We start from the raw sequence: 26,260 nt of genomic DNA on the forward strand, positions 1-26,260 counted from the left end.
GTAAATAATAATTATTTAGATAATTTTCATAAGCCCTGGCAACACTGATTTTGATTCACATACAATTATTTAGCAATGACTCTCAAACTAAATGGTTTGTGAACACACTACACATATTCAATATCCCAACCACATTTTCCAAAAAATATTTTTTATGCATGTTTATTTAATTATTTTATTAAATTAATTCCTAATACGTATCTAAGTTTAAAAAAAATTTACTATTAATTTTCTTATAATTTAATTGAATAATTAATTGAAAATATTACAATTTATTTAGCTATTTCATCGATTTGCGTTTCTGCAAGTGTTGATCATCATTGGTTAAAGATTCTACAGACAATGAAGAAGTCGAACCAGCTTTCGAAGATGCTGTAGATTTGGAGCTCGAGCGTTTGGGGTATTTAACAGGCTTAGTAGTGTCGGAAAATTTCATAACGAAACGTAGCTCGTCCATTAATTCAGCTTTAAATGGAACCTTTTATGGAAAATTAACAAAGAATTATTAATTTTAAGTAAATAAATGAATTTATATTGAAAGCACAGCCACAAATTTAAGCAAATGTTAGAAGTGCAATGAGCTTAGCAGCACACAAGTGAAGAAAGACGTTAATTAAAAGATTAATGCTGGATAGTTAGGGAACATTCAACATGCTATAATATTTGTGATTGTAATATTGGTATGTAAAGGCAAAGCTCGTTATAACGAATGATATAATGTCAGGCTTTTTTGTTAAGCTGAAAAGTTCTTTATATCGAACAGCATTTATTCATGTATTTTTTTTTATTTTATAATTTCAAAATGATGTAAGATTTTTAGTCCAATGCTTATTGTCTTTTAATCATACTCAATTTGATTTAAAATTGCGATATTTTCTGCATCGATCGACACAAATAGTAGTCAGACGGGGCACGGACTGGACTACACCATTTCCAATGGTATTTCAGAAATTTCAAATTGTATTTCAAAAATTTCTAATTATATTTCAGAAAATTCCAATTGAATTTCAGAAATTTCCAATTATATTTCAGAACTTTCCATTTATATTTCGGAATTTTCCAATTATATTTCAGAAATTTCAGAATATTCTAATTCAATTTCAGAATATTCAAAGTATATTTCAGAATTTTCCATTTATATTTCAGAAATTTCTAATAATATTTCAGAATTTTCTAATTGAATTTCAGAATTTTCTATTAATATTTCAGAAATTTCTAATTGTATTTCAGAATTTTACAATTGTATTTAAGAAATTTCTATTTGTATTTCAGAAATTTTCATTTCTATTGCTATTAGAATTTTCTGAAATACAAATGGAAATTTCTGAAATACAATTGAAAATTTCTGAAATACAATTACAAACTTTTTAAGTATAAATTAAAAATTCTGAAATACAAATGGAAAATTCTGAAATTCAATTGGAATTTTCTGAAATATAATTAGAAATTTCTGAAATACAATACAATTAGAAATGGTGTAGAAAGCGGGTGAGGCAAAACTTCCCAACCCCTTCATTCTAAATACTTTTTAACAGGTCGAGCGTTGTTATGATGGAATTTATGGTTTCATGTCTGGCCGCCTATTCTGGGCGTTTTCAGGCCAATGCTCGCTCCAAACAAATCAGTTGCGTACGGTACAGGTTCCCTGCGATGGCCTGATCAGATTGCAGCAGCTCATAAATATCATTACCTTAGTGCCATAGATATTTGGCTTTGGTGTCGATTCGGTTGGTTGTCCGAGCTTCAAATACTATCTCTAACGCATCCGGTTGTTTGTAGTATCATTTCGGACTGCAAAATAATCTTTCAAGGTCTCTCGACTTCAAATCGTATGGTATCCAATTTCACTGATTTCGGATGAATCCTGCTGTTCGCAAATGTCTTGAAAATGCTGATTGAATGATTTTGCAAGCTCTTGTTAAGTCTTCTTCTTCTTGATCTTCAAATTTTTTTGGGTGACCTGGGCGATCACCACTTCTGAACCGCACAGACCATCTTTCGCACATTGAAAGCGATGGAACACATTTACCATGAGCATCGGTGAGCAATCGGTGTACTTCAGGCATTTCTTCTAAATTAAAGAAGTAAAGCAAAACTTTCCGCATATAACGATCCGTTGGTACAGAATTCAACACTTTCACTATAATGTTCAATAACTATGTGGAAATCAATGACTGATATGCCTTCTATTGTAATCCCGCATTTTTAACCCCCTAACCCGCAAGAGTGCCTCAAGGCAAGCATTACAAAACATCAATGATCTCAAAAAGTAATTATACTTTTTTTTTAAATTTAACGGTGAATTTAGTTAAAGATTTGTTAACATTTCTCTCGAAGGTCGAAATGCATACTGACTTTCAGTTTTTGTTCTGTCAGCTGTTTTGTGAGTGACGTCATAAGGGGTTAAGTCCAATACACCCAATAAAATGTTTTGCATTTATCTGTTAATAAATATGGTAGTCCAAATTTTTGAATATTCTATAATACATTTTTGAAATTTCTTTTATTTGCCATTTAGACTTCAATTGGGAAATTTTGAATCAGTTAATTGTAAAAGACGATTTTTCTTACGTTGCACTATAGGTTAAACGGCTACCAAAACTGTGCTAAAGTCCAATTTTTCGAATGCAAATATTGCGTTTTGTTAATGCCATTTTGTAACCAATACTCCAAATTAACTAAGTCAGCTTTTTGTTTTTGGAAAATATTAAATTCCATTTGACAACACGCAGTCAAAGACATTGCATCGTGATTACTTAATAAATTTTGTTGAAAAGCCTGTATTGCTTTCAAATTTTCAATTGCATGTTTAAATAATTTCGCGAGTTATAAACAAGAAAGTGAAAATGTAGAACAATAAACTAAGTAAGTAATGTTTTTTGTTAAAAAAATGTGATAAAATTGTTTAACATGCTTGAAATAAATCCACTTTTTTAACATAACCTTAAAAATACTGCCATTGTTTTCAAAATGTAACTTCGTGGAAGCTTTTAAAATTTCGGCAAAGTTCGGCAGATTAAATGAAATCAGAAATGAATATATTGAAATGTTATAAACCAATTTTCATTTACATATAATAGCCATTTTTAGCCGTTTTCGAATAATACTATCTTTTCTAGGTTATTGTTTGAAATTTGGCTTAACGAAAATTCAAAAAAAGAAAAATTTTATGCCGTTTTCAAACATTTAGTGGACAAAATTGAAGTAAACATATTTTCAGATGACGTGGAGAAGCATATAACGAAAACAATAAATTTGTTATACCCTACACCACCATAGTGGGGAGGGTATAATTCGTTTGTGCAGATGTATGTAATGTCCAAGAATATTAGTTTAACACCCGCCTTAATATGGTACATATAATGTTTTCGGCCCAAGGACGAAGTCTATTTAAATTGGGTGAAATCGGTCCATTATACCACCTAGCCCCCATACAAATTCCCTCCCGTAATTGGAATGTATAGGTCACAAATGTTTAATTTATATAGGTATCTCCACAAATTTTGTTCCAAATAAATTTTATATATACGGAATTCATGTCAGCTAATTTTATGATGATCGGTCCTTAATTAGTCATAGCTTGTGCATAAATCTCTTAAAAATTTAGGTATACACATAAAATTCAACAGAAAATTCAACTCTCATAAAGAAAATAATCACACGACCTAATTTCATGACGATCGGTCCATAATTGGTCATAGCTCCCATATAACCCACCTACGAAAATCACTCACGAATATAAAGTATTGAAATTTTAAAAGCAAATGAGACTCTTGCCAAAGTTTCTTTGCAATCTATTTTACTTCATATTGCTGAAAAATTTTTGAGATGCAAATAGACGCAAATAGAATAGCGGAGAAGACATATTTTTTTAAGCTCCGAATTAATATTAATATTAAGCAGTACCACAGATCCATTAATTTCCACATCATTTTTAGATAGGCGTCTTCAAAACCGGAAACGTTCTACACTTCTACCAGAAGTAATTCAACTGTTATGTTGCAGTGAACCCATGGATGAATTTCACTTTAGTCACCCAGACAATGAAATTAATGAAAGCGAAGAGGACCTTTTTGATATAAATTTACAAAATGAATTAGATTTAAGCAATTACTAAAAGTTTTAGTATAATTCAAATAAATTAATGTATTAAGTTTGCATTAATGATTGTAAATGGGTTAATTTTTGGTCGTTAATGGGTTAAATTCCATTTTCTTTAATAGAATTATTCTTACTTATGAAATTCTTAGAGGTTTTGGTTTGAATAACATGATTTTGAAGTCGTTATTAATTTAGCACAGAAAACGTGGTCATTTGACCTATAGTGCGTAGTTTGAAACAAAAAATTATATTTATGCATATTTACACTTATTTTTATTATTTACTTATTTAAATATCTTTTGCAATAAGCTTTTTAAATAAATTTCCCTTTTTCTCACATAAACAAGAGAACACTGATTGAAAAAAAAACATGACATGTTACCAAAACGATGCATATGAAAACACAACATTTCGTGCATAACAATCATAAACAAAAAGTGTTAAATAAATTGGCCTATATTTAGGGTAAAATTCAAAACAAAACTTAAAGTATACTCTCAGGGATTTACAATAAAACGTAACAAAATCGCAATGTATATGATAAAGAACTCAAAAAATGCTTTATGGATTATTTACAAGAGATTTGCAAGCTAAAAAACATTGTAAGTAAAGAGAGAAGGGAAAGAAAGATTTCTGTGGTGTTAAGTTATGCTGGCACATTGCATAGATACAAAAATGAGTAAGACGAAAACAGACAAGATACAATATGATGTGTTGATAACAGTTTTTTTTTTGTTTGCTTAGATTTTTAGATGTTGTTTTTTACGTTTTTGGTACCTTATAGTGTCGTGCGGTAGCATAAATATGTGAAATCCACTCCAATATGCCAAAACAAGTGGCAGTAATACATCCCATAAGCAATACCACATATATGCCACCTACATTGGCCATACCAAGTTCGGCGGCACCATCAGATTTTTTATCCTGTTCTTGGATGTTTTAAATTTTTTGTTACAGTTTCGTTGTTGATTTTCACAAGGGTTTTGGGTAAGCATTTGTATTTATATGGCGATAGATACAGATCAAATGTGTTTGGAAGGAGAATGTTGAAGGTAAAAAGTGGTGTAGACATCGAATAGTGTAACGAATGAAAAAAACGTTTTGTACGCATTTTATTTTTGATTGTAGAGGAGGGAGAAACACAATTGTGTACAAAAAAATTAAAGTGCTTCAGGTGTGTGCAGAGATTGAACGATTTGTTTCCCCCCAAACAGCATGACATTCAGGTAATATGACATGGTTGATGTATTGTTGGTCAGGATATATATATATTTTGTTTATGGTTGGTCATATTTATATAAGAGAAATAATGGAAAAAAAAGAAGAATGCATGATTGAATACATTACAAATGTAAATTTCTGTTGTTCATATTAAAAAAATAAAACAATTTTAATAAAAAAGAGGAAACAAAATAAGAAAAAACTTATAATAATCAAATCTAACAATAAATCAAGCTCTTGGAAATGTTTTAGGAAGTTGTCAATGTTTATTTTTGGTTTTTCAGCCAGGCAGTTGAAAATAAATTTTTATATTGTTGTAGTACCTTGTTCTCATCACAACGTTCCTTGACGCCCAGCAACATTTCCGAAATTGAAACGAACATACCAAATATGCAACCCCCAATTAGTACCAAGAATACACCACCCAAATTGCTAATTTCTAAGGCCAATGCTCCACCTTCAGAACTAGTTGCCTTAGATTTAAAAAATTTGGTTGGTATGGTTAATACAAAGTGAATAACAACTTTTTCTTTTTCAAAATTGTTAATAATTTTTGTGTTACTTTTTTTTATGTTAATAATAAATTTTCAAGTTAGCAGCATATTCAACATGTTGACGTACGTTTTATTAAAAGTTTAAAGAAATAAACTAATATGAAATTATGAAACACTTGACACTTTTTTAACGATGTTTAAATTAATAATATTTTAGAACTTTAAACAATAGATTTAAGAAATTGCTTTAAGTACGAAATATGTATTCACTTGTTTTGGTGTATGAATATCGGGGAACGTTTAATGGGGTAAGAACTAAACCAATATTTTTGACATTGGTATAAATTGAGAACTGTGTGGGAAATTTCCGTGTATTATCTTGACATAAATCTTTACATTAAAGGATGATCAGACAAAGGGACAGAATTATACTTTGTTGTAAAACAAATACGAAAATAAAGAAAATCATTCTCAACTATCACAATATTTAACCGAACTTATCTTAATTCGAATCGATACCTCGTACTCAATGGAGGAGAATTAAAATAAATTGCAGTCGCAGCCGGTTTAATCCCAGCAAAAATCCCAACAATATTTAACAACGTATTATGGGTAACTGCGCTAGTTCTCCAGGCATCACAATAATGAGTTCGGGTCTGATCAACTACACAATATGGCGAGCAGTAGCTTCTCAAGACCACATACCCATAATCATTTGTGTGAATAGACTCGATTTCATAGTATCTGAACGCCGTATTTATATCAAACAAAAGAAAGCTGAAAGCAGCATGGCTTTTGTGACTTCACCGTTCGCGCCTTCAATGATCTTCCAACACCCAATAACGTACACCAAGCAGATAAACCGTCAAATCAGCAACCGATCGCTTCATTTCAGCTGGTCAATTATCCGTAGTGCCGGCGCACTTCCCAGCTGAAGCACCAGGCTCGCAGATGAGCATGATGATATCCGACCCAAGGATCGCGCAGCTGAATCTCGTATCAGCTGGTTGGTAAAATAGGATAAGCGGATAAAAATGGTTAAATCATTTAAAGAACTGAAACTTGTGAGTTCAGGTGTTGGTAAGTTATGGTCTACAGTTCGGTCTCTCTCTAAGTTATGGTATACAGTTCGGTCTCTCTCTAACCCGACGAAGAAGGAAGGATGGCTCGCGTGCGATTTGTTGACTTGTTAGCAAATTGCATAACCATCTAGTCTCGGACATACCACATCTTTTTACGTCAACTGAAGTTTCAGAAGCCATCAATATAACCAAACCTTCTAACACTTTGGCCATCGAGATGCATCGGAGGGTTGAGTACCTGACAACGATGTTTAACCACCATTGCCAACCAGATTTCACAAGGCTTAAAATTCAAGTCCTTCAACACCGCCAACCACGCTATTCTCTTCCAGAATATCCTGCAATCCTTAATGGGGAACATTATAAGTGGAAAAAATCTAAATCTAAATAAAATTTATTAATATTCTTATTAATAAATTTTACATCAATTTTTTTTTGCTAATTTCATTTCGAGTGTCAAGTGTTTCGTAACAGAAAAAAATGTAAAGAAAATAAATATAAAAAAACTTACCGCACAAGCTCCACCACCTCGTTTCTCTTGCCACCATTTTGTTTTCATTTTTGTTAAAACACCTTGTTCCTGCAATTCCAATACAGCCTGACTGAGTGTGTCACGATAAGGCCAATCTGTTGTTTCATGTTGGCATTGTCGTTGGTGCAAAAGCAGGAATAACAAAAAATAAAAACTTATTTTAATACTCTGATATTAAAGTTTTTTTTAATACTGAAAAATTGTGTATTAAGTAGTTGTGCACGTGAAAGTTCTTGTGATTTATTGCATGTTTTTACATCATAAAACTTTAATTAAATATTTTCTTTTTTTGTTAAAGAAAAACTTAAGTAGAATTAAATAATGTTATTAAATACGAATAAGGATTTAAATATAATACTTGTACACATACATATATGTATCTGCAGTGTATAAATTATTTGCTAAAGTTATGAATTTAATAATATTTGCGGCCAACAGTTATGAAAATGTGTTGTAAATAATTAATTATGTAATAGTTTTTAACTGATACTTGAGCGAATATGTTGATAATGAAACTAAAGTAATTAAAATTGCCGGATTATTTTAGTACATTTTCTAAATGAGCGCCAAATTGTTTTCACACGCAATTTATTTCTCTTAATTGCCCTAAAAATATCAGTTTAGCTTACGAATAGTGTTAATGTGTATTTTTATATTTCGATTATTGTTCCCTGATTATATTTTAGTACGTATTTGGGTGCAGCCAATATTTCGTGCTGGTTCAAATAGAAAATTATCTAATACAATTCGTGTTAAACAGTCATTAGAGTAGCAATTACTCACTTCTAATTAAATATGTTTGGAAAAATAGTAAACAAATGTTATTGTAAGTATTTGTTGGTATGATTCAAAGGTATTATAAACAAGGTAGAATGCTATATTCGGTTGTGCCGTTTATTTTGAGATAAAGATTGAAAAAATGTTTGGTGGAAAATATTTTTTGTAAAAAAGGTCAGGTTAAAAGTAACATTTTTGAGAATTTTGACTTATTTTCGGTCCAAAATGAAATAGTTGGGAAGGTCTTTGAAATGTCTTTCATTTGATATATATATTAATGACTTAGTAATCTAGATATACGTCAAAAATAATTCAAAACTCGTGGTAGTCATGGTTTTTTTTGCTTATATTTCAGAGATTTGTGGACCGATTATTCCAATTTTAAATAGCAACCGAAACAGAACTATATAGGATATATTGATTATAAATTATTTAGGGGCTTCGGTGAGTTTAAAACGATCCTAAATTTTTTTGAGAATTTGACTAAAAATATTTTAAAAAAATTTTCTCCTTATGACACAAACGCCATTTTGTAGTTGTTACACATGCTAAAACTGTTCATGATCGTGAGATAGTAAAATATTTGTCTCCTATTTTAGTGACAAAGCAAGCATACTAAAGGAGCTTTCCAAAACACTTAAAGAAAGGGATGTTCAACATGAACTTTGTTTTCTAAAACAAAATAAAACAACAAAGTTAGATGGAGATGATTAAAATTATTATTGTATTACGAAGAGAAAAGTTCGGCAATTATGAATGAAAAATTATATCTGGCAAATATCCACCACGACCGCGCTGACAGATGTCGATTTATTCATCAACATATTTAATCACTTTTTGGTAAAATGGCGGGTCTATTATAGACTCTGTCCTTAACATAGCCCCACAAAAAATAATCCAGTGGTGTTAAATCACACGATCCACTTAACAGCTGATTTTTGTGAAATTTTGCGATCGGGAAATTTGGTATGTTAAGGACTCTTGGTATGTTAAGGACTCCTTAACATAGTCCCACAAAAAATAATTCAGTGGTGTTAAATCACTGGCCACTTAACAGCTGATTTTTGTGAAATTTTGCGATCGGGAAATTTGGTTTGCAATATAATGATCATTTCATTGGCTGTGTGACAATAACACAGTGCAACAGTGCAAAAACACACGACCATGCCAGTATAGGTTTATAAAACCCCAAAGAATCTGAATACTAGAGGCCCTTCAAAAAATGGTGTCATCAGTTTTTGGCCAATAGCTAATTCAGACTTGGTGATACCGCTTAACTTTTTATGGAAATAATATAACTAAAAGTCCGCCAAACAAATTTTGTTAACATTTTTTTTTCCAAAAAAATAGCTTTTTCGTGCACTTTTTTGAAAAAATATAGGAAGAAAATATTTTTTTTTTTTCTTTTTCACTAACAATATTTAGCAAAATTGTAGCTACGGTAAAGCTGAACAACTCTTATGAATATATCAATGCACAGTGGGGCAGAATTGAAATTTTTTGGAAATAAATCTGGTATTTCTAAACGGCTGGTCCGCTCAGGATAAAATTTGAGTTGGGTGTAGCCAAGGAGTATTCGAATTAAAGTTATTAAAATGGGCCCTACAAATAATCCAGGGGCGGCGCTATGGGGGCTCAAAGTAGGGTACCTTCGACATGTAAAATTTTTTTACACGTGCCATTTTTTTGTTTCCCATCCCATTTCAAAGAGTTTTATATTTTTGGAAAGCGCTCGGCTAGATGCCTATAACTTATAATTTCCTAGTTATAGGCATTTCAAAATTTAAATTTTAAAATTTTGCCATACCTTGTTCTGCTTTTTTAAAAATATAGGGCGAACTTTTGGACCGAATGGACTCGAATTTTTTTTTGTTAGTTAGACAACTAAATTACCAACAACATACAAAAGATTTCAGAGCAATATCAATTACGAATCCAAAAATAACAGATTTTCAATTTAAAAATTCAAAAAATAGTATATTTTTGCTGTTTTTTGGACAAAAATGTGACATAACTCTTTTTTTATTAAAAAACAACTTTCTTTAAGAACATATAACAATTTTATGTTTTTCTATAAAGTTTCTTTACGGAAAACATTTTGGTATAAAAAACATGTCCTATTTTTCCAACATGTCGGCCCTACGCCCTTTGGAAATTGACCTATTTTTTTATCAAAATTTCAACTTTGGGCCACATGTTCTAAAATCCCAAAGCTGGGATCAGAAAACGGAAAGCAGTTTTGGAAACCCTGATGTGTACCCTATTTATCCCTAAAGTATTTTCCCAGCCCCGAACGAAATGTGGACCCTATAGACAAAATTGTAAAAAATACCATTTTTGGGATTTTCGCTCCAATTTTTAGGAATTGCGGGATTCCCTTTGACGTTTTGACAAGTTTTTTTACACCTTGTTATTTAGAATGAGAAACTTAAAAAACGCTGAAAAATTCATTGAGTTTCCTTAATAAATAATGATTTTATTACTTATTCATTGAGTTTCTAAAACTAAAATTTATATCAAAATTTTAATAGGATTGCAAATATTAGGAACAATTTGATCCACATTTTTTCCGAACTATATTTTTTTGTTTAGATAAGTTAATAAAACTTCAAGTCAATATCTCAATTAGATTCAAAAATATGCCACTTTAAAACTCAGTCCTTCAAAAATATTGCACTTTTTCATACTAAAGAATTTGTATAAATTTTCTTAATGTGACTGTGTCAGAACCAATGATTTGTGATAAACTCGAATACTCCTTGGCTAAGTCCAATTCAAATTTTATCCCGATCGGACCAGCCGTTTAGAAATGCCAGATTTATTTCCAAAAAATTTCGATTCTGCCCCACTGTTCATTGATATATTCACAAGAGTTGTTCAGCTTTACCGTAGCTACAATTTTGCTAAATATTGTTAGTGAAAACTTAGGAGTTCCTGGAAGTTATTCTAAAAAAGTAAAAAAAAAAAATATTTTCTTCCTATATTTTTTCAAAATGCATTTTGAACGTGTTTAGGCACTCTAAATTGCACATAAAGATCACTTTGTATCTTAACAATTTTCGTTTTTACTATTTTTTGACGCTAAAACAAAGATTTTTTGTTAAAATAGTATGACCAAGTCCATACTTCGAGTTGATTTACAGTTGTTCAGCATCGTAGGTGGAATAGAGATCAGTGGGTGGACCCTCAAAGTCTCACATTTAAAAAAAAAATAGCCAAAAATCCAATTATTATCCGAATGAGCTGATATAAAATATAGACAGTCCTTGAGAAGGTCTACAAAAGTATGCTTATATCTGTAGGTTATCTCTATTAGTTCAAGAGATATTTAAGTATAATTTTTTAAATATGACGTATATTTGCGATAAAATTCTAAAGAAAATAAAACAAACCTGATAATAATTATCTCATCCCTGTAAAAAGTTACACGTATCAAAAGTTGATGCATCTTTGTTATATATCAACTTTGTATGCATGTATTTTTTTAAGTTTTTTCCCAAAAAAGTCCCCATATTTTTTCATTTATAGAAAAAAAATTTTCGTCGGGACTATATAAAATTTGTATATGATCTGAAAGGAGAACTTATTAACGTATAAAGTAAAATTTGTCTCACTTAAACTACCATAACTTTGCCATTTTCTAACCGATTTTTACAAATATTCATCAGTGTAAAAGGTAAAACCAAAAATTTTAAAAGTAGTTAAAAAAGAAAATATTTAAGTATTTCCGAACTCTATGGACTCTAACAACACAGAATTGCTTTTAGAGAACTCATGAATATGTCACTCGTTCAGTTTTATATCACTGTTTAATTAATGGAATGACAAATCATAATTTAAAGGACTATATTGAATTTTCAGGAAAATATTTTCACAATTATTGTGCTCACAATAAGCCCGTATATGAGTGCCATCATCATCTCTATAAATATTTATGTATGCAAATGTTGATCATAAATAATGATGGCTGTCTGTAACACACGGTTGCGACAATTACACTATACAACAAAATCAAATTTTTTCCAAAATTACAAGGTCCGACCAATAAATGTTGATAGAGGAGAAAAAAAGAAGACACGTGTATCGGAGTTTTGAAAGTTTACATCTGAATTTCACTTGAGGGCGGGTTAAAGGTTCCCAACTCTGGCACATTCTTATTGTTAATCTTCATAAGAAACAATATGATCCTTACATTTTAGGTATAAAATGTGTTCCGCAAAGTTATGTAAAATGTTACGGCGAAATTAACCCTCGGCTCTCATTTGTTATGTCTTATTTCTGACTTTCTGGTTGAATTTTCCGTTTTGGTATATTTAGGGACTTATAGTAAAATTTCACGGACAATATTTTTGCGGAACATTTTAACCCCTTAAATCCCTGTTTCAATGGAGTTTGTTGTTCTTTTTTAAAAGAAGGACAAAAAAGACCAATGCCTTGAGGAGTTAGAGGGTTAACATATTCTTCAAAAATATTCTCCGTAATATTTTACTTAACTTTGCTGAACACATTTTATACCTAAAATGTAAGGATCGCATGGTTTCTTATGACGATTAACAATAAGAATGTGACAGAGTTGGGAAACTTTAACCCGCTCTCAAATGAAACTCAGATGTAAACTTTCAAAACGACGATACACGTGTCTTCTTTTTTTGTCTCCTTTATCAAAATTTATTGATCGGACCTCGTAATTTTTTTTGGTGTTGTATAGTGTTATAAAATTGAATTGTATAACATTCATATACCAACACCCTCATGTACATGGTGGGTCAATCTTTGTGGCAAATTCGTGGGTTTTTTCACGTTGCAAAATTATTCAAATTGAAAACTATATATGCGTGTTTGTAAATATGAGTGGGAGTGGGCTTGTATTGCAACTTACTTTTACGCATCGCAATACCGTAGCCTTTTTCATCCAATAACGAACCAACTTGTGTTAGACTGCAACGTCGCTCGGTTATATATTCAATGGTTGTGGATTCCATTAAAAAAGCATAGTTTTCATTTTCAACACGTTGAACACCTTCTGCATTCGAAGATGTCATATACTCCGGATGGCTTGACATAAACTCGTACATTTTTTGATAAGTTGGAAATTTAGCATCCTGCCAACGTAGAATTAAGATAAATAGTTAGATAATGAAATATAAGATAGTATATAGGTTAAGTCTAGGCATTTCTTTTAATTAAAATATCAAATGAATTGGGTAGGGAGAAGGTAAGCTAATAACTGTATAGATTAATAAGTACCTAAATGTCAACGTTATTCTCTAACCTAGCATAGTACCCCACAAAACAACATCCAACTGTAAAATTTCCAAGCGGTTTGTAAACTACATCAACTGAAATACTCGCATCGGCAAGAGCAGAATACAAAATACGTATGTGTCAAAAATGTCAAAGGTCAGGGACTGATACATTTATGACAAATTTTGTTCAAACATTTTTGTGTGATGAATTGAAAGATCATATTAAAAGGTAGAGGGATTTTATATTCGGGAAAATATTTAATACTCAATACTAGACGCCTATTCAAGGGGGTGAAGAAAGGAAATTCAACCCCCAAAACCGAAAAGTTTTAATATAAAAAAAGAAAAAAAAGAGAAATGTAAAATAAATTTTACTTTATTAATTCGACAAACTTTCGACAAAAAAAAATTTTAAAATAAAAAAAAAATTAAATTTTGTTCCAAAATCAAAAATTATATATCTTGAGTTACACAACACGCATTTTTATATATATCCCACTCGCATCCCACTAATTGAACAAAAAGGTCTTAAAGGAAAATACCTGAGCTTTCTTTTGAACAAAAAAAGGGTCCATTTTGGAAAAAAAAGTCGAAATTTGTATGTCTTCAGTTACAAAACATTTATTTTGTTAGAAAAATAAAGGAAAAGACCTAAGTTTTTTAAAAAAAAAAAATGTAACCAAATTTTTGATTTTGCAAACGAAACACGTATTTTGATTCCCGGGAATCGGGAAATTTTTTTCTACATTCCCGGGTACCCGGCTATTCCCGAAATATATAATGATAATATAAATTATGAATATTATAGCCAAATTTCATATAAAAACTTAGTGTTGTAATTATTAAATATCAGAGCTTCGAATTAATTAATAAAATTTGTGCTTAATTCACTATAATCTTAATTAAAGAATATCAGCCTTTCATTCCATAAATCCATTCCTAATATTTAATTCTTTAGATTCATTCCTTTCATTTCAGACTTTGTTTAAACTGAATTAATTTTAAAGTTAATTAATAACAGAATTTATTCAAACTTTTAATGATTCAATTTTTGTTAAATCAAATCATTACAATTTACAATTAATCTGAATTGAAGAACAATTTAATCATTTAATAAATTTTTTAAGCTATTTTGTCATAGATTTGAAGAAGAAATTTAAAGAAATTAGAATGATTCAATAAGAAATAAATTCTATAAATAATGAATTCACTTTTTAAATTTTCATACGAAAAACCCCAAATAAGTAATAATAATAAGCGGTGTATTTTGCCTTTACTGTTTTTTGATGAAAAAAATAGAGTTTTAACTTGTTTTCTATGTATTTTCGTCAGTTTTTAATACCCGGGATTCCCGACTAAAATTCCCGGGAATCGGGTAGTGAAAATTTGACCAAATTCCCGGGAAATTTGTACCGGGAATTCCCGGGATATATAACCCTATATATAACCCACTAAGCGACTAAAAACCTCTCCAAGAAAAAGACCTAAGCTTTCTTTTGAGGAAAAAAATTGTTCAAAAAAAGCATTTTTTTCTCTAGATTGACTAACCTTGGTGCAAATTTCCTTCCGATCGGAAGACATTGATTTCAAACAATGGTTCACTTGACATATTTATAAATTTAATTTATATTTTCAAACTAAAATTCTAAAATTTTTTTTAAAACGTTTTAAGTTTGATGCTTTACATATCAAGGTTCAACGATCAGTACTTTACATAAAAGCAATTGGCGAAAAAAGGCAACGGTCAGAAAGGAAAACATCATAATTGCATGACAATATTTGCCATCGAAACATCTAACATAAACCCCCAAAACAAAACGCTCAATACAATTAATACATCCAATACAATTTTATTAAAAAAAAAAACAGAATTTATAAAGATTTCCAGATGGTTCCCCGATTATTATTTTCATTACGAAAAACATTTAATAGACTCAATTACAACAAGTAAGAGAGCTATATTCGGCTGTGCTGCGAATCTTATATACCCTTCACCAAACTATACTTAAAAATATTTTTGTTTTTAAATATTTTTATTTAAACAAAATAAATTTTTTTTTTCCAAATTGTTTTTTAATTTTTTTTAAAAAATGTTTTTTCAAATTTTTTTTTTTAAATTTCTTTAATTATTTTTTTTGGAAAAAGAATTTATGACAAAAAAAAAATTTTTCATGAAAAAAAAATTCGGGTTAAAAAATATTTTTTTCCGATTTTGACCCATTATAGGTCCAACTTACTATGGTCTTATACACGTCGTTGCAAAGGTCTTTGAAATATCTATCATTAGATATCCATATTGTCTATATTAATGACTTAGTAATCCAGATATAGGTCAAAAATAGGTCCAGGTTGTCCTAGTTTTTTCCTTATATCTCAGCCATTTGTGGACCGATTTTCTCGATTTCGGAAGAATTTCGGAGATATTGATGTATGAATCGTGTATGTAAGTTATTTGGGGGCTTCAAATAGTTGATTTCAGCACACAGACGGACAGACGGACATGGCTATATCGATTCCGCTATCTATAACGATCCAGAATATAACCTTGGAAATTACAAACTTATATATACCCTTGCCACTCATGGTGAAGGGTATAAAAATATCCAGCTATCCTTCCCAATTAGATAGCAATTCAGATACAAAACTATTTTATTATTTGCACATGCATTTAGTTACCTTGAAAAATGTAAATGTACTGCCGCCATTTTTAGCGCCATAGTTAACACCACCCTTGTTAGCAGCCAAATCCTCGACATTTTCTATGGGTGTGCTTAATGATTCGACCGTTAAAAATGCAGCCAAGTTGGCTGTGTACGAAGACACCAGAATCAATGTAAAGAACGACCAAAATGAGGCTGCAGCACGTGTTGAAAAACCTCTTAAAATACACAAGCACACAAATACATGCATATATTTGAAAAAATTCTTAAAACACCTTTAATGCCGGCAGCATTTCCAGCTTAATACCATCACATACACTGACATGCTAAAAACAAACACTTTAAAAACCAGACACCACCTGATCTCTACTTACTTTGGTGCTAATTCCGAACCTTGTTGCAAAAGCGTACCAATGGCATACCAAAAGCAATTAATAAAAGTAAATTGGTTCTCAAGTTCAGTTGGCTCTTCTATGCAGGGGTAGGGATTATCCCATTCGGGTGGTGATATACGGCCCAATATAAACATACTCAAAGATACGGCCACATAAGCTAGACCCAACCACAGCCATACTTCACCCGAAAATGGTGACATGAAGGAGAAGAGTTTGGGTGGTTCTTTCATGGGTTTGCGAAATAAGATTGCAATGCCTAAAATGAAAGATTACACAGAGAAATATAAATGTATGCACATCATAAAGGTTTATAAACATGATAATTTAATATGCAAACCATATGCAGCTGCTGTCAACATGTAGCTGTACTAGTGACACTGTTGTTAACATCACCTTCCTAAATAATGAGCAGAATATGTAGAATGTTGTACATAACTTATGCATTATTACCATCATCATAATCATCGTCTGTCACTGTCATTATCATTTTTTCATAATAAGGCAATGTTACTTATAGGCTGACACAAATGCAGTTGCATATGTATAGGTTCATTTTCCTTGGCTTCTCAGTTGAAATATTTACACTTGGAAAAGCTTTGTTATTTTGTTAGTACTTTTTACTGTTCTATTTTTAGTAACAATGCAAACAATCACAATAATGGTCCTGTAAATTGTCTTCCTATTATCGTCCATTTTTCTTGCTCACTACATATTCACAATGAATTACAAGTAGGGTTTTTAATTTCCCTACCTTTTTTGATTCCCGGGAATCGGGACCCAAAAAACTGCGAAGATTAAAAACATGTTAAGCTTTACTTAAAGATAATTTTATAGCGGAATTTTTTAAGCGTATTCAATAAAGTGAACTGTTTTTTAGTTACTCGAATATATGTTGTGCAACCTCCTCCATTTTTGAAATAACTTTATATTTTTTCAGTTTATTCAATAAACTCATAATATGATTTAATTGGGTAATAAATATGATTACTTTGGTTCATATTATGATTGTTTTTTATCATAATATGATTATTTCAGAACATATTATAATATTTTATGATAATAATAACGATCATAATATGTTTGGACCACAATCATAAATCTTATCATAATATGTTGTTCTTAGATTATGTTTACCAAAACCATGTTTTTTCTATGCGTGTACTTAAACCATTCAAAAGTAGCATAAGCAGATGTACTTTTGCTTTGTTGTACAATAACTTACCAAGATTCATAAATGGTATAGTAAAATCTACAGCACTTTCACGATCCGATGTCATGGTTAAATCGGTTATACCCAAATCAGCACGCTAGAAAATAAGTAAATAAAAACTTAATTTTTTAATAAGATTTAGTTCTTATGTTCTAAATTCCCAATTTAATTACTGATAAATTCTCTGATGTTTAGTATTAGGGGATAAGCTAGTTCCTATGCACTTTTCACTGGTTGCTTAGGCCAGATCATCAGAAATTATAAATATGTACATTAGAGTGACAATCAGTTGTATGGAAAAAAATTTTTGTTAGAATTTTGAAGAGTGTCGGGTGGAATATTGTGACACTAGGCCTAAATGTTAAGTTCTGAAAATTTGAGCCAAATCGGGCAATGATTTCTGGACGCGCATCGAGGTCAAAGTTCAGATATATGCAAAATTTTACTATTAATATGGAATAAATAGGTGAAACTCGTTAACTTTCTGCATTGTTTTCTAGAAATATGTAGATTTATTTATATTAATGAATATTACATTAAAAAACAAAATTTTGGAAATTAACCCTGTATCTCCTTTGGTTCAAAATGACCCAAAAACTGTATTATCGCCAAAATTAGAGAAAAATGCAAATTTTTCAGTTTTTGAAAAAATTTTGCTGCTAAATAAATACTTTTGCAATTGAATGCAAAATAACCGAAATATGTACGTAATTATCGTTGTAATGAGATATAACTGACAAAATTTTAAAGTTATTACAAATTCGCCAGACCATTAACGTGTTTCAGGCCACTTGAACAAAAAATTTAGGAAAAAAATTAAGATATTACGAGAAAAATTGAAATAAAAGCTCATTTTTACTTAAAATATGTCCATATTTACTTGTATATGAGGTTTTATCTCCGTAGGATACCGTTAAACACAACCATTTTGACCCCAAGTCCTCTTAAAGGTTAAAATCCATTTTTGCACCGTTGTTGTAAATGCTAGACCCCAATATATATTTTCCTCAAGCTTCATGAAAATCGGCCCAAAAATATATAACATTTCGCTATATTTTCATTAGAAATTCCAAATATATAAAAATTTTACATTTGACCTTCACGATTCAAAGGTTATCGTTTTCCGATTTTAGTAAAACTTTCAGAACATATTTAAAATTACAAGGACTATAATATTATGAATCTGAACTTTGACCTCGATGCGCGTCCAGAAATCGTTGCCCGATTTGGCTCAAATTTTCAGCACTTAACATTTAGGCCTAGTGTCACAATATTCCACCCGGCACTCTTTGAAATATAAAAAAAATCGGCTGTCACTCTAATGTACATGTATATATGAGTATCATTTTATTTGGCTTAAGAGATTTGTGTAACTTTTTTCACGTAAATCTCCATAATTCTGGAACCACACAATTAATGTTCATCTATTTATACTAACCCTAAAGTATAATATTCTCTTTTGTCGAATAAATTGGTGACATTGTCGACAAAGAGTCTACACTTTTTACTTTGCCGTTTATGGATAGAAAGATGTTTGACAGCTGAAAAATTATGCTTCTTCTGTTTGGTTTCTAGAGTTTTTTCCCAATTTTATTAATGTTGAAATCTAGTAGAATGTTTCAAAACTGTGGACTGGTATTAATAAAATGTACAGGTGAATATCTGGTTCCAATGAACTACTTACACAGTCTATAGTTCCGAAGTCAGTAGTACATACATGTTAAATGTCTACAGCACAAAACGTTGTCTGGGGTATAATTAGACAGTGGTACTGGTGACAAAGTCAATAGTGAATCATATTACAGTTTCACTAACGACATTTTCTTCACAGAATTTAATTCAGTCGAATTGTTACGCTATATTTTTCCATAAAAGTTTCCATTTTCATTAATAAAGTACTTATATTTGTTTATGCAAATCTCTTTAAATGCTGAAACCATTTACATTTCATTTTAATATTTCCAAACCAAGAACTACTCTTGTGAATGCTTTTTAAATAGTTTATTATACATAATGTAATAAGTCTTAAATGCAAAATAAGAAAATTTTTAATACAAAAACAAAAAAAAACAAAAAACTTCAACACTGGTGTTTTTATTGTGCTCGTTCGTATTCCACTCAAAATACAATAAATCAAAGCACAGTAAAAAGTTTCTGTTGCATGTAGTTATGAGTATGTTGCATTAAAATTTATGTACTAAAACGTTATAAAAGCAAAAGACATTATACTATTTTTCTCTTTCTCTTCTTGCACTTTGGATGTTTTGTTTGAAATTAATCATAAAAAAATAAAGATAATACAAAAAAAAGATTTTATATGAACTTGGTATTTAATAGTGATGTATTGGTTTGCAACGAATATTAAATGAGTTAAGATAAGTTAAAACTATCTAAATTAAAAAAAAGTGTACAATATGCATTTAAAATACATTACCGAATACAATTTTAATGCACAGTGTCCAAAGTAGCGATTAATTCAGAGAAACCGTACTATTTGAATAAAAAAGCTTGAGAAATAAAGTATTTTGCCTTTTAGTGGATTTTTATTTTAAGGAAAAATTGCAGCAAGAATTTTCATTGCCAAGTAGGAAAAAGCATGGTGATAATAATAAAAAATCATATGGAAAAATCGTACGTTCGCGACCCGTACTTTCGATACCGGTACTTAAGGCCAATTAAACTAAAACCAATAGAGATATTTTATTGTGGAAATACCGGATAGAGACCCATATTAATACACTTTTAAAATAAATTAACCGCTTTTAAATATTCCGTTCCATTATGCAGATTTTTACATTTCACTACTGTCAGCTAAAGTTGACCACATATTTATAACTATCGAAATAAAAACTTAAAGTCCATGGAATCCATCTTTTGCACTAAACATAGAGCTACCAAAATGCAATCGAATTCTTTGGAAATGCCCATATGTTATTACTTTAATATCACTAAAACTAGTTAAAAGTAATGACTAAAATAATTTATTGGTAGTTAGATCTCACAAGCCGTTATCAGTAAAAACAGAATATGCTTATGAAAATGAGAAAGTAAGCAGTTATATAACAGTTGATAAATAAGTCATTATACAACCACTTCTATGTAATACATACGTTATATAAAAGTATTTGAAAAGCAAGTTATTGAGTAATTGTAAGTTATTACAAAGTTTTTGCTGGGAATGTACTTTATTCACAAAAACGAAAAGAGACAAATCAATAAATTAAATAGCAAATCAGAGCATATATCGAGCCCTTTTTTTATCGTAAGCGACATTTTTAAAATGTTTGTTTTATTGCAGAAATTAAAATTTTATGGACCGACTGATATTTTAGCTTTCTTTATATCGAGCCCTTAGCGCCAAATTATCGTAAGCGAAATTTTCTAAATTTTTTTTATTGCTAAAATTAAAATTTTATGGACCGACTGATGTTTTAGCGTTCTCAGAATATCAAAATTGTTAATAACTTCAAAATTATAGGGGGTAAGATTTTATCGTAAGTCAATGTTTACATTTTACAGTAAACAAATTTTATCGTAAGCGACACACAGTGGTATAGAAAAAAAAGAGGGAAATAAATCTGTAACTTCTAAATGGTTAGATTGGTTTGAATGAAATTTCACATGCGCAAAGAAGAAGTGTTGTCGAGTTTAAGTTTTGAACGTGGACCTCATGGGCCCACCAGGAGCGCGACCAAGATCCCTCAAAGTAGGAACCCTCGGGTATGTTACATTTTTAAAACGATATTATTTCTTGGTTTGAGTTCTGATTTCATTTACACATATAGAGTCTTCTCATCGAGCACTACAAAAAACCTAGTCGTAGCTATCAATTATCTATTATAGCTTAGGAGATATTCGCATTTGAAAATTAAATTTTCAACATTTTTACCCACCTTACTCCAGTTTTTTGATAACAGCGTATCCAAATACTTCCCGATTTTCTCCAGTTTTCTTTTATTGGACTAAAAACACATGTATGTGTTTAAAAATAATGACTAAGTCCAAAGTTATATGCATTTGAATTTAAAAAAATTTTAAAAGGCGATTTTTCGCTATTTTTTTTTGAAAAAATAACTTTTTTTCTTTTTAAGTTATCGCAAAAAATTTCTAAGAGAATGTATAAGGAATTTCTACTTTCTGAAAGCTTAGTTTTCATAAAATATTTTAAAGGAAAACCAATTTCAAAATTGTTGTTACCGAGGGGACCAGGTCCTTTCAAAAAACACCTATTTTTTATGTAAAATTAATCTTTAGGGCAAAAATTCTCAAATCGCATATTCAATATATCAAAGTATAGTAACCGATTATAGGTGCCTCAATATGTTTCTAATTATTTTGTAAAGGGTCTCGATAACCCCGACCCTGGTATGGATATTATAGCCAAAAAACTAAAAATTACCATTTTTGGAATTTTTCAACACTTTTTTGAGAATTGCGGGATTGCTGATAATAAATTTCAAAATTCGTTTTTATTTTTCCATTTTAAATAGAAAAATCTACATAACTGTGAAATTTCATTAAAAACTATTTATAAATAAAAATTTAATTTCAATTCGAAAAATTTGTATCTATGCAAAAATTCAATAAAAAACATTTTTTGTCATATTTTTCCATAAAGTATTCCATGAATTTTTGAATTGTCAAAAGTTATAAATATTTTTGAAAAGTAGACAAATAGCTTGAACGAAATTATATTATATCGCATCATAACTTTTTTAATTCAATGTATAAATTTCAAAATAATCAAAAAATGCCTTCTCCTGTAAAATTTGAGTTTTGTCGCTTACGATAATTTGGCGCTAAGGGCTCGATATCAGGTGTTATTTAAAAAATTTAAAAATGAAATTGTATTTTGTATTAATATTATTAAAATTGTATAAACTATATATAACTAGACAAATTAGTTTAATTGTATTTATTATAAAATCATCAAAAGATTATTTTTATTTAAATATGACGAAAAATATTTGGTTTAGTGTAAGAAGTTAAAAGAAAACATAACGCCTCTGACGATTCGCAAATTTTCGCATATTTCTGCATGTACCTCAAAATTACTTCCTTTTTATGTCACGTACGATATACCCTTATTTCGCTCAATATTTGAAATAACTTATTATTTTATTTTTTTAATATAGTACCCTCTGAATGGAACATGAAGACAAAATTATATATCAGATACTCTTATATTTGCAAAATCTACTCTATAGGTGTTCAAATGTCACGTACGATGATATGGAATTACATATTAGTTATTAAGATTTTTAAGTTATACAATTAATTTGAAGACAATTATGAAAATTCAAGTAATTTTCTGAGTGGCCTTGTATGGGGGGGATAGGAAAAATATTTTTAGAGTACTTTGCGCAAAATTTTATCAGGATTGCTGCATTATCAACATGTCTGCTCAAACAGTATTGCTGCGCACAGCGGGCTAGGTGAAATCATGTACCGATATTGAACATTTTCAATACCAAAAAACATTTCAACGGAGAGTATTTACGGAAAATTTGAGCCAACTGGGCCCTATTTTTATTTAATTTGAAACTACTAAGATGGTTGAAATTTCACATAGCGATGTAGAATTTTATCTGTAATTCACAAATTTCAATTAAGCACCACTTTGAACCCAATGTGTTTAATTTTAAATATTTTAATTTGACTTCTAGGCAGTTATTTGGAGTACTTGTACTATTTGGAGAAATTAGATTAGTATTGAAATGAAAATAATTTCCAATTTATATGTATGTATGTATGTACTATGACCTAAAGTAGGGTAAAAATAATGCATTTATAAATATTCTATATATATGGGGCATTTCATGTCAAGTGAACCAACTTTTGAAATCGATATCTTCCAATCGGTATGAAATTTGCACCAAGGTTAGTTCTATTGGATAGTAACTCAGACACAATTTTTCAACAAGATCGGTCGAGAACTCTCTGAGTTAGACTTTTTGGCCAAGAAGGTTTTTTTTCTTATTCATGTATCTTATTACCTATTGTTCTTAACTAAATGTGTTTAGATAGGTCTTTCTTCAATCTTTCGAAAAAAAATATTTAAAAATCAAAAACTTGTTTGACTTTTTTTCAAAATGGGCCCTTTTTTTCTTAAAATAAAGATTAGATATTTTCCTTGTATGTATGTCTTGAGTTATAAAATATTTATTTTGATAGATATCCCACTCACATCCCACTAAGCGACAAAATAGGTATTAAAGGAAAAGACGTAAGATTACTTTTGAGCAAAAAAAATTTTTAAAAAAATTCAAAAATTATATTTCTTGAGTTACAAATATTTATTTTGATAGATATCCCACTCGAATCACACTAAGCGAAAATATCTTAATGGAATGGACCTAAACTTTCATTGGAGCAAAAAAAATTTTTAAAAAAGGGCCCATATTGGAAAAACATTTCTATTTTTAAAAAAAATTCAAAAATTGTATTTCTTGAGTTACAAAATATTTATTTTGATAGATATCCCACTCGCATCCCACTAAGCGACCAATTAGGTCTCATAGGAAAATATCTAAGCTTAATTTGAAGAAAAAAAGGGCCCATTTTGAAAAAAAAGTCAAAAAAGTATTTGATTTCGGAAAAAAATATTAAAATTTTATTTTTCGAAAGATTGAAGAAAGAGCTATCTAAACTATTTGGGACATAGCCAAGAACAATAGATAAGTTACATGGATAAGAATAAAACCCTTCTTGGCCAAAATGTCAAATTCAGAGACTTCTCGACCGATCTTGTTGAAAAATTGTGTCTGGGTTACTATCCAATAGAACTAACCTTCGTACAAATTTCATCCCGATCCGAAGACATAGATTTCAAAAGTTGGTTCACTTGACATGAAATGCTCCCCATATGTATATATTTTTATATATAAAAACGTTCCTGCAACATTAATATGACCATGTTTAAAACCCTCTTCAATATTTAGCATGTCTAAAGAAAATAGAGGAGTACATACGATTACAATAAAAAACTAGTAATACGAGTATTATGAATACAAAATCATTTGCATAATAAATTCACAGAATTCTAACAAAGAAATTTTAAATAAAAATGAAAATAAATGAGAAAAATAATACAACAACTAAAATAGAATCGCATTAAAACCATACATCATTATCGTTACAGTTTTTCCACAAACACACCCCCATATAAAGAACAAATAAACTTGCAAATATCCAACGAAATTATGAAAAGAAACATGAACGTTAAGTGGTAGAGCAAAAGAACGAAATCCGCAAGTTAATGCAACCAAATCCAATTAAAATTTGTGGTGGAGTATACAAATAATATGGACATAACTTTTGCATTAATTTGGGGGATAAAAAAAGGGCTTAGTGAACATTTAAGAGGGACTGTTGAATATAAAATAATTTAAGAGCTAAAATATGTGTGTAGTACAAAATACTTACCCCCTCCATAATTTCCAGAATCATGCCATTCCATGAGTTAGTTTTTGAATCTAAATTGCCATATTTGCCATCCTCTTGCAAACGAAAGGTGTAAGAGAAACCTAATTTTTTGCCCAACTCTTCAATAAGTTCTATGCCAAATCCTTCAAATTGATCATTGCCTTCGAGTTTGTTGGGTACATCTTTCAGCATGCCGTAGGGTTCGCTCTGCAAGGATAAGTTATTTAATATTAATATTTTGTACTGCATCAGATTACTTTAGTGACGGTAAACAAATACAAAATCTAACGTTTGAAAAACATAACATAACAAATATAATTCTCAAAGGTTAATCAAGCCTAATCAAAAATTAAAACTTCATATTTGTAATCAATTTGATGTTTTTTTGGAATAAAAAAAAATCCCATTGCTTTATGTTTATAACTTATGGAGAATATTTAAAACCTTTTTAATGGCTAAAAATATATTTATTAAAAAAATTTCAAACATAATTATCAAAGTTTTCTCAAACGTACAATAAACAAATGTTGAAATTTAACATTTCTATTTGATACTAATTTGAAGTTTAGATTTTTGAAAAAACGAAAATTTTACATTAAATTTTATTCTCAAATCAATCATACTCAAAACTGGTTTCTCTTCTAAAATTCCGTAATCGATTCAATATCGGCCTAATCCGAAATCTGATATTTGGTCGGTCTCTATTCGTTTAAATCAAGAACATAGCAAACATTTAGTAATAATCTCAAATTGAGAAGGATTTGTAATCAAACATTTTCTCAAATGTTTGAAAATTATTTGATAAACACTTGGGTATATAAAAATGGATGTTTATTCTCAATTTTAGAATAGGTTAATTCTCTAACATTTCTCAAACTCATATTCGCAAATTCATTTCAAATGTGTACTGCAAATAAAATTAGTGCACAGCAAAAATTTATATTTGATCTCAAATTGAGTATGATTTGAAATCAAACCGTTTCTCAAATGTTTGAAAATTATTTGATAAACACTTGGGAATACCAAAAATGGAAGTTTATTCTCAATTTTAGAACAGCTTAATTCTAGAACATTTCTCAAAACCTTATTCGCAAATGCATTTCAAATGCGTATTGCA

General features: G+C 29.9%; 1 protein-coding gene across 3 annotated transcripts in view; it reads right to left on the reverse strand.

The window, feature by feature from the left end:
• Positions 1-203: 203 nt before the first annotated feature.
• Grik (glutamate ionotropic receptor kainate) overlaps positions 204-26,260 on the reverse strand; it is a 48,291-nt gene continuing 22,234 nt past the window's right edge. The window contains exons 8-16 of one of the 3 annotated variants that reach the window (XM_065508266.1): positions 25,144-25,350; positions 17,731-17,815; positions 16,488-16,764; positions 16,130-16,331; positions 13,087-13,309; positions 7,410-7,525; positions 5,646-5,795; positions 4,879-5,025; positions 204-478 (exon numbers count right to left, since the gene is read on the reverse strand). In XM_065508266.1, the coding sequence (XP_065364338.1) occupies positions 281-478; positions 4,879-5,025; positions 5,646-5,795; positions 7,410-7,525; positions 13,087-13,309; positions 16,130-16,331; positions 16,488-16,764; positions 17,731-17,815; positions 25,144-25,350 (1,605 nt within the window). In that variant the 3' untranslated portion in view covers positions 204-280. The remainder of the gene's footprint in view (positions 479-4,878; positions 5,026-5,645; positions 5,796-7,409; positions 7,526-13,086; positions 13,310-16,129; positions 16,332-16,487; positions 16,765-17,730; positions 17,816-25,143; positions 25,351-26,260) is intronic. The other 2 variants (XM_065508257.1, XM_065508247.1) reach the window with 2 other exon arrangements.

The sequence above is a fragment of the Calliphora vicina genome, chromosome 1, assembly GCF_958450345.1.
Source record: "Calliphora vicina chromosome 1, idCalVici1.1, whole genome shotgun sequence".
NCBI lineage: Eukaryota > Metazoa > Arthropoda > Insecta > Diptera > Calliphoridae > Calliphora > Calliphora vicina.